Here is a 10,444-nt window from a genome sequence, read left to right on the forward strand (position 1 = left end):
ATTACGTACTATTCACGTACATTATAGCGTGCCATAGGGTTTACATACAGCAGCTGCTCGCTTACGGCGCTGTATGCGGTGCCAACGTGTGAATGATGTGGTGGTCTCGTTGTTTCAACTTTTGCCACAAGCTGGCGCTCCTCTTCAAGATTTAGCTAAGTCCCTCGAGCTAAAAAAGGAACACCCGATGTTGGATGTTGGTAATCACACAGACTTTATTGTAAAAACTCAAAGGTCCAGAAGAAAGACAAATCTATTAAAACAATACAATGTATTTGTATTCTAACCTTATTTTGTATTTTTCCTTCCTTCCAAAATTCTCTCATATTTATGTGCAAACGACAGGAACATATCACACAATATTGTCTTGTAATATTCCTCATCTATCCAACTGATATTATTAACAATTTGCTGAATTTACATTGAGTTTATCTGCAGTTTCCGCTCATGAACCTTCTATAAAAGAGAGAGGGGGTTCTCCCAGTAGAGATCTTGGACTTTAAAGTCATATCAAGTCTTCTGTCTTATCTGTATTTGAAATGAAACTATTGTGGCTGTTGGGATATCTCAGAAAAAAAAAAATATACTGTTTAATAGGACTGTCCTTGATTGTTTGAATTTGTTTTTCTATCACATCAGTGATGCCAGGCCAGAGACCTGTTACTACAGAAGGTACATAATAGTATAGTATAGCACAGCATAGTATACTAGCAGTATACTTAGTAGTCTACACAAAGTATAGTATAGCACAGTAGGCCTATGGTATACTAGTAGTAGAGTAAAAGTAATATACTTTGCCTTGAGAGTTTCTTGATACAATTATAGGCAGAGGTGACTCCAAAAGAACTTTTCACTGAGGGGCGCAACCCCAAAGTAAATACTTGTATTCTTCTGAAGGCATTAAGGCCTATATAGGTTTAAACAACAACTCGAAATTAGGCAAAGTATATTTGTTTTATATTTTGGATCAAAAATTCAAACAAAAGAAGGGAAAATAGTTTAAAAATGCGAGGTGAGAAGTCTTGTGGTGGATGCAATACTGTGAAGGAACCCTAAACTGACCCTGCGAAGCAGCGCACGATGTCAGAGCTACTGCTCTTTGTGAAATGTTCTATTTTACAGAGTGACGGTACAAAGAGGTACGCAATGTCAGAATTGCTTTGTGACGTCACAATTGTTTTGTTAGAAATTGTTACATTTCACAAAGTGACGGTACGAAGTAGTGCGCAATGTCAAAATTGCTTTGCGACGTCACAATAATTTGTTAGAAATTGTTGCATTTCACAGAGTGACGGTACGAGGCAGTGCGCGATGTCAGAATTGCTTTGTGATGTCACAATTGAAGACCTGAATATAAAAACGACCCAAGTCCAATTTTTTGCCAAATTCAGTTTGACATGAGAAATTGTAGCTTATGCAGGGACTCATCTTGTGTATGAATGATAAATACTAATTACCCCTGGAAGTGCCTGAAATGAATGAGTTAAATCTTTAATGAATGTAAGAATGAAGGACTTGGGTCATGCTTACATTCATATTATAGCGCCCTCTCTCATCCTTCTGTCATCTTTATAGTAAAATATAATGTATTATGAATCAAAGAACGACCCAAGTCCATCACACAAAATGGCCTCTCGACAATTAATGTAAATGTTGATTGTCATAATAACATATGTTCTAATTTGTATATACAGTGTTGCCTTCCCATCACAGTTAAATAGAATATTATTGGAAAAATAAAGAAGATCTGAAGTTTTTTTAAGTTTACTCGAAATGGTCTTCCATGGACTTGAGTCGTTCTTATATTCAGATAAAATCGTTTTGTTGTATTGTTATATTTCACAGAGAGACGATGCGTGAAAGCTGAGTACAATTTCAGAATTGCTTTGTCGTTGTGTCATCATTTTTTTTTGCAAATAGTATACAATAGTATAGTATAGTATAGTATAGTATAGTATAGTATAGTATAGTGTAGTATAGTAAAATATAATATATTGCATTTCCCATAATTATCCCTCCCCATAGAGAGAGAGAGAGAGAGAGAGAGAGAGAGAGAGGGAGAGAGAGAACGAGAGACTGTCAGATGTAGGGGATAATGACCATGATTCATCATATCAGATAATCAATAATCTTATATCATCAGCGGAGAGCGAGGACAATATTAGAACGTTGAGCAAAATCGGCCTCAGGTTCTTCAGAAAAGGAGATAAAAAAGCTGCAGCATTGATTATAAAGATCAACCGCACTTTCAAATCCGTCTTAATTGCACTTATCATCCCTGCGCACATGTGTGGACAATAAAATTTAAAAAGAAAGGGATGTCTTACTTTAAAAAACAGCAATGCAGTTGAGTAGGACAGTGGCGGATCCAGGGGAGCGCAACGGGCGAGCGCCTCCTAAATTTTTGTTGAAATATAAGAAATGAAAATAAAAATGGAAGGGTCGTGTGCGCCCTTTAATTTTGTAAAGCTCCCCCCCCCCCCCTTCACGGAATTCCTGGATCCTCCCCTGTACTAGGAGATGTATGCATCTGAAAAAAAAAAAAAATGCGATGATGCAGTGTGATCGGTCCAAGTAATATTCACAGATTACGAAGAAAAGGGAAGACCCCCCCCCCCCCAAAAAAAAAAAAAAAGTGAGAAAAAAGTGAAAGAAGAAGAGGGAAGAGAAATGAGGAGAGTGACTAACAATGTCCAGTTATTTCTATTTCATAGTGCGCGTGGAGCTTTATTTTTGTGCTAGAATAAAGGAAACATCACGGATAGAAAGAAAAAGAGAAAGAATAGTTTTTAAATGCAGGGACATACACGAAATCAGAAGGCGGTCTAGACAGAAAAATTACAGATTAGGGCCCTTATGTTCATCCATTATCTATAGTGTTCGCCTAACAGTTCTTTCTTTAGTGAACTATTAGGTACAGAAATAGTAACACAAAAGTGTGCTTGTATGAATGTGTCTTACAAATAAGGGGCATAGCCTTGATACTCATAAAAGCCTTACAAGTAGTGAATGATGGTAAAAACATTGAAAAGAAAAGTTTTCACAAACGATCTCCCCTCTTATAATTCTTCTTCTTCCTCTCCTTCTTCTTCTTCTTCTTCTTCTTCTGCTCTTCTTCTTCTTCTTCTTCTTCTTCTTCTTCTTCTTCTTCTTCTTCTTCCCCGTTCTCCTTACACCGAGAACGACACTGTTCATTAGGTGTTGTTGTCTTTTTTTCCTCAGAGACATCAATTGATGAAAGCAATTGTCGCAAAAAAAAAGGGTAAAGGAATAAAAACAACAGCAAGCCGTTATTACGATGCTGTATTCTGAAGGAAAATTTCTGTGTTCTGTAAAAAAGTAATGACAACAGTGACAACCAAATGCGCTCCTGTAATCCAGTTCCTTTGCCTATACAGAAAAGAAAACAAACCAATTAACAAGCAAATAATACTAAGGCCTGTGTGTTTAATCAAATGAGACAGTACCCTTTTTCTTGTCTTTAAATCAGGGGTTGAAAAAAAACAGTTGTGTGTGTGTGTTTTTTTTTTTTTTTTCATGAATGTCAAAACGTGTCGCCGCTGTTACTCGACTCACACACCATCCTCGATCCGATCCGGCAAGTGGAGTGATGACGTCACTATCGTCAAGCGAAGCCTGAACCTTGGCAACGATTTTCATCGAGTTTCTTTTGATGTGTTCTATGCAGAGATAGGAGAGCTGCTTTTCACCGAACCGTCGATGTTTCCAACAAGTCACGATGGCTAATAAGAGGGGAAGAGATGCCTCTGATGATAATCGAGAGATCGAGAGAATTCGGGCTGAAATTGAGCAAGAAAAGCAGATGAGGTATCACAATAATGCAATCGTGGAAGTAAATCGTAGTCCCACTCCCCTTGATCTGTGTTGTGTCACGCATTGGCTCACGCCTATGTCTTGCTCAGCTCGGGCTTTCTATTTCTAAAGTGAACCCCGGCGCCCGGAGCGCTGTGACCAGTTTAATCCACATGTGCCCTAGATATTTATGACTTTGTGTGATTCTGTAAATTTTGAGTGATGGTTATGCATATTATAGATCTGTCGCCGGCCTTATTGTGGGTCCATGCTATTCACATCTGTCTAGAATGACCAGACGCTGCGCATTGTGCGAAGACACATGTGTAGTACAGTGTACTATAGTAACGTTACAGCATTGGGCAAAATAATTTGTGCACTTTACGTAAGGGCACCACGCATCAGAAGGGTACCTTAACATCGGCACCCTGCGTATCATGGCTGTTAGTGTATACCCAGTCATTGGGTGTCCGGACAGGTTGTGGGACCGGACGCGTACTGTAAACTAGTGTAAAGTGCGTCTGGTTTGACATTGACGCGCCTACGTAAACAGTTTTTTATCAGTGAGGGGCTGTGCATAAATGCGTGTTCAAAGTTAGATAAGCAAGTCGGTACGCGAGAGTCTTAAGTGTCCGGACACCCAACCCCCCATCCTATAGAACAAAAAGGTATGCATGGGATGACGCGCCATAAGCTACGCAAATAATACAACTTTATGTCAAATGAAGAGACGAAAAACAAACCTAACTACACGCGGTTCAATTACATGCTATTACTAATTAGATATAGTCAATTATGAATAAGACGCATGACTGAAATTCACATGTGTATTACCTACTAACACTATAGAGGGAGGGGTGCTGATCTTGAGGTACCCTTTTAAGCTGTGCGAAGAAAATGCATTGCACGCACTAAAAGAATGGCATTATTTCACTTCAGAGATTGAGAATCAACAGGACGGTCATAAGATTTGAAACTGCAGTATTTATGGCATATTTGAAACAAAACTTTAAAGCAAATTTGTTTGATACTTTTGGAATAAACGTGCTACAGATTCTTAGGGTGGCGATAGGTAGTAACCCTCAATCATACTCTCATCATCACAGACACAGGAATGATAATGTGTATCAAGTTACGCTAGAGCCTACTCATTAAATCTATGACTTACTACCCTTATTCTTGCTTCCGCAGCGTAATGCTCGATCAATCAATGCTTGAGTTGACAAACACACTCATGGAGCTGGAGAGAAGATATGATGGTGTCATGGATGAAGGTAAACATTCTTTGACATATTTGACATTGTTTGTATTTTTGTATTTTTACATGATCATGTGTATGACATGTTATATTATGATTCCTTCCCCAATAAGCTAATGACTGCAGGCCTATACGTACCTCCGCCAAGGAAGGAAGTTTTATGTGATCATGGGTGTTAGTTTGTCTGTTTGCAAAATTACTTCAAAAACTTGTGAATGGATTTGAATGAAACTTGCATGAAAAGTTGCTTTGATAATGGTGAAATGATTAAATTTTGGTAGTGATCCGGGAGTTTTTCTGGATTTTTGACAGATTTTTTAATCTTTTGGCATATAAGGCCAATGAACTTGAGAGTTCAAGCAGCTAACAGCACTTACTGGAGGTTTACATATATGCACACTATTAAGGCGCATGCTCTGCTCAGGCAAGGCACTGTGCAGCTTGAAGCTGATGACGCAAACAATAGGCTTGTATATTGGGAAATTGCACCCATGTTTGGGTAGAAATGAGTCGCTTGCTTGGTGGAGGTCTGCGCTCTCAAAGTGCCTTTCTAGTTTGCATAGTATTTTTTTTTTTTATCTTTCATTTTTTTTTATTTCCATCCTTTCACAAAAACAATAATAATCATCGTACATAATTATACATACCAAAAACCAAAAACAGACAAAAAAAGAGGAAAAAATTAGCAGGTGCACACAAGCTTGCACTTATTTAAATTTCGCATAGATAACATATTGAATTATGCTATCAATATCTCCTACATGTACCACAGAAAAGTAACGGCCAGAATGTCATGTCAAGGAGGCATGCAGACTTATCCACTTCCTTTCAAATTTACTTAGTTGTCTATTTTGAAAACCAATTTGCCTCTCAGTCATATATATAATTTTTAACTTTGACCAGAACAGTTTAAATGTTGGCAAAATACCCAAATGTCTACATAGCATGTCTGCATAGTATTTGCCATAAGTGAAATGTTACAGTACTGGCAGCCATGAGCCGCCTATTACTTTATCTGGAACAGCTGAAATTTTTTTTATATCATGTTTTTCACTCCTCTGGCTCTGCTTGATATTCCTCACAGACCATTGCTTACATATTTGTCTGTAAAGGTACTGTTCGAGCTGAAATTTTCGAGGTGGTTTTATTTTCGCGAATTTTGCAAATCGCCTTTGAACCGCGAAAATGTCCTCCAAGTAGCGATTCGCGAAAATATCTGTATGCAAAAATTTCAGCTTGTACAGTAATGAATTTGACTCCCTTATTCAACAGTGATTAAATCAATTTGCTCTTTCTGGATTGGTACACTGTATTATGAGTCACTACCTCAGTCATTAATTCAAGAGGGTTATTCTGTGTTGCTCATTGACTGCCATGTTTGACATTCCAGAGGCAAGGATATAATTTTTGTTTTTATTATTCTGACACTTTCATCAGATTGTTTTAATGAAAAAAAAAAGTTCTCATTGAATCATTATGACTATATCACAGAATTATGTTTGTCTTTATGATGTTCTGGTGTTCCTTGAATCCAAGGTAATGAATGGAAGACGAGGTTTGAGACTCAGGAAGAACTCAACGCTCTCCTTGAGAAGCAGATTCTCGTTCTCAAGGAACGTCTGGACAAGTCCAAAGAAGATGCCAAAGACGGCTTTGATGCACAACTCAAATCTTATGATGAGCTGTCTGAGGTACACATAATTTGTAGGCCTCACACAAAATGCTTGGCATTCTGCCAATGAAGAAAGGGTTTGTTGCTAGCAAGATGTCAGCTAAGGAAATTTTCATCTGTAAAGACAGGATGCATGTTGTGGTTGTAGTTAAGTTAGCATTTTATGCTTTTACACAGACATTCACATAAACATGAGTTGAGCTATGATGAAAGTTTAACACTTAATGGCTAAACATGTTAAGATGCACATCACATAGAAAAGAGTTGAGGATAATAACAAGTTCAAGTTAGCTTCATCATGCCAATAGTATTTGCTTAGATCATTGACAGTTTATCACTTCAAGCCTAACTGTCAATAGTAAACACGAAGAACATTTGCAATTAATTTCTTATACATACGTATTATGCTCTGGTCAGATGATAATGATTGAGATACCATCATCTGGGCCCCATTTCATAACAGATGTTAGGGCAGTAACTCTTGCTGGAATGACAACTTCCCATAGCAACAGCTAATCATGAGGCTAGATCCGTATCATTACCATGACGATTACCATTCCAGCAAGAGTTGCCATCATATCAACTTTTTATGAAATGGGGCTCTGGTGTACTGGTATGTTCTGAATTAAATCAATGCTATTAACATACAGTATTATGCTATTTTTTGTTTGTTTTCAGTCAAGTCTAAGGAGGCTGGTTCGAGAACTTGAGAGAGAGAAGAATAGCTTGAACAGTCAGTTGAGGGATTATGACTGGAGGCTGGACCAGGAGTCTAAGGTTAGCTGCATTACAGAAATCATTGCTCATTATTTCCTTCTTTAATTGGGGGGGGGGGGGGGGGGGTCTCCCCTTTTTCTTCCTCTATTTTATTTTAAAGTTGTAGGTTGTATTTTAGTTTGCTTTGGGATGGAGATGAGTGGTTTCATTTTATAACTGGTGATTGAAACAATCTCCTAATATATCTCTGTCAACCTGAAGGCACTATGTATCATTGTTGTACATTTGTTGCATTCTGTAGCGTTTATCCAAGATTCTAACCATAAGACATTGTCACGGATTTACGATATTTCAAACCTGTTTCCAATTCTATCCAAGGACAAGAGATGAGTCAGATCACACACTGAGACCTGATGCATATATTTTTGATTTGTGAGTGCAAGTTATCAAAGAAATCAACAGAAGGAAGATTAATGAATGTATAATACATTGTAATCTATGCATGATCTTTCTTTCAGTGAATGTAAATGTTTGTGCAAGCATATATGCCTTGCTGCAGTTGTATTGTTAATAACATAGCTGTTCATGTTTATAAAAAAAAGTTTTTTTTCTTTCAATTCCTATGTAAAATGGTTGTAATCTGGGTCTGTGTTCATTCATTCTCTCTTTTGCTGACAATGTTGTCCTTTTCAGTTACAAATCTAGAAGACAGATGCCGACCTGAAATCAACATCATTTTTGCAAATGATTATTATATCCATTTTTATCAGCTCTTCAAAGGAATTTTCATTGTTATGAACTGATACCTGGATATAAAAAATAAAAAAAAACCCTCTAAAAATGTACATACAGGTATGTAGGTATGACATGTGGTATAATAGTGTATACTGTCTGCATTGTCAGAGCAAATTTTCGTGTCTATCGTGACCTGTTCTCTAATTATACAAATACTGTAACTGAGATATAATATCAATGTTCAATAGGTACTATCTCCTTCATTGTCTCATCATGGTCTCATACAGGCATTTCACAAGGCGCATGAAGCAAGAAAGAACTACCTCACAGAACTGAGAAATGTAAGATACCTCACTTTATTCTGTCAGAAAAGTACACTTAGCTGTCATAGAGCTGTAAGACATAATAGTAGGCCTAATGTTAACTGGATATTTCATTTGTCCCTGGTAATCAATCCAAACGCGATGTGGCTGCAACTTTAAAACCTGGTGTTTTAGCCCTGCTATAATGCAGGTATACCCTGTGTATATCTGCATCTGTACTAATACAGATAGATAGCAGAGAGTACATGTACGTGTTCATATTTTGTGTCAAGATACTTAGGGAGAAAAACAGTTCCATTCCTTGGGGTTCAACTTTGACCATGGCTGTGGTCTGTAAATGTTACTGTGAGATGATTGCATTCATTTCACTTGAAATGGCAAATGTGTGTGTGTGTGTGTGTGTTTGTTTGTTTTTTCTTTACAGAGAGACCTACAGACCATTCCAGTGTTTTGTTGTACAAAGAATGTCCTCCCTCTCCTGTCTCTCGCTTGCCATATACTGTAAAAGTGGATATTTTCGCTCGACTAATTTTTTTTTGCCCTCGGCCGGGTAAGAAGAGTTTCACATGTTTTTAATTCCGCAGAATCAAGACATCAACTACTGGAACGTATGGCAAGCAAAAATATTCACATGCTTTTTTCTATTTTCGCGGTAGTTTCTGGTTGCGCAAAATGCGCAAAAACTTCAACACCGCAAAAATGTCCACTTTTACAGTATCTATAGTTACTGACACGCTTGAAAGTAAAACTGGAGTCATGAAAATTGTTGAAATTAAATTGAATTCCCTCACATCCTGTGCAGAATGTGCCATAATACAGATACCCTTATGGGTACATGTTTGCCAACCTTCAGGATCAATGCAAGCGATGGCAGCAGTAATTTTCAAATGTTAGAGCAAAATATCAAGCAGTTATAACCTCCATGGCACTGCAAGGATCAATAAGGTCCTCTCACTCAAGCTGTCTGTGTTGCCATTTACTTGGTATAGCTCCACACACTTTGCGATGATGTGTTCTGTGCCCACAGTACTGCATGATGGCCTCGTTCCATGAAATTTACCAAAATTTGCAAGGATGTGAGTCGATACACAAACAGCATGGAGACGAAAAGTTCAAGAGGGAAGAATGTCAAGAGAATGAGAGATTAATCGGTATTCATTTCAGTTATGCAACATAATAGCTTTAAAATATTGACCTTAAGGTTGATGCTGTTTGTGTTTGTGTGTGTGTGTTTCTGCTATTGCTCCTACATCAATCTATCCTTCTATATCACTCCTTGTAATGGTCAACTCCCAAATAAGGTTTGATCTGCTTCCCATTGTACATTGTAGGCAAGAGTTCAGGAGGAGGAGTACAGACAGACTCAAAGGGGGCTGAAAGGCAGTAATTTCAGCACACCAAGGGACAGCAAGAACAGTACCCCAGGGAGCAGGGAGCCTGGAAGAAAGTGAGAAGATATCATTTATCTCCATACAGTGCACTCCCATTATGACAAACATGGTTATAACGAAATTCTTTTGTCAACGAAGGAGAGATTCAGGTCCCAAAATTACAATATACATAATCTTTATATATTTCACTGTTCAGCTATAACCAAATTTCGGTTTAATGAAAGAAAACTGCTAGTCCTGAAGACCTCATTATAACAGATTTACAGATGCTTCAGTTTATCCACAAGTTGTTTGATGACTTGTTTGTGTTTACTTGCTGATGTTTGAAAGTAGGTATTATGGGCCTGTCCCTTGAATGCTTGACTTTGTTTGTATGTCGGTAACCTGATGACCTGCAGCATTTCATAAAATGGCTATTTTGTTGCTTTTTTCTTCATACAGTGTACCAGACAACCAGAGAATTATAGACCCCCGCAGGGGACCCATCAGAAAAACAGCTGCAGTGAAGAAACTTCCCAAGTTGGACACGCCGTAA

The 10,444-nt window shown here is 37.9% G+C and overlaps 1 protein-coding gene across 1 annotated transcript; it reads left to right on the forward strand.

Annotated features, from left to right (window-relative positions):
* Positions 1-3,653: 3,653 nt before the first annotated feature.
* On the forward strand, positions 3,654-10,444 carry LOC139728079 (coiled-coil domain-containing protein 169-like). The gene is made up of 7 exons (XM_071639041.1): positions 3,654-3,828; positions 5,005-5,087; positions 6,608-6,762; positions 7,422-7,520; positions 8,483-8,536; positions 9,850-9,965; positions 10,351-10,444. Exons 1-7 carry the CDS (start codon positions 3,740-3,742, stop codon positions 10,442-10,444), a joined length of 690 nt encoding a protein of 229 aa, XP_071495142.1. The 5' UTR covers positions 3,654-3,739.

Source organism: Diadema antillarum, unplaced genomic scaffold (assembly GCF_040938485.1).
Source record: "Diadema antillarum isolate AM-2024a unplaced genomic scaffold, OU_Dant_1.0 seq00000163_RagTag, whole genome shotgun sequence".
Taxonomy (NCBI): domain Eukaryota; kingdom Metazoa; phylum Echinodermata; class Echinoidea; order Diadematoida; family Diadematidae; genus Diadema; species Diadema antillarum.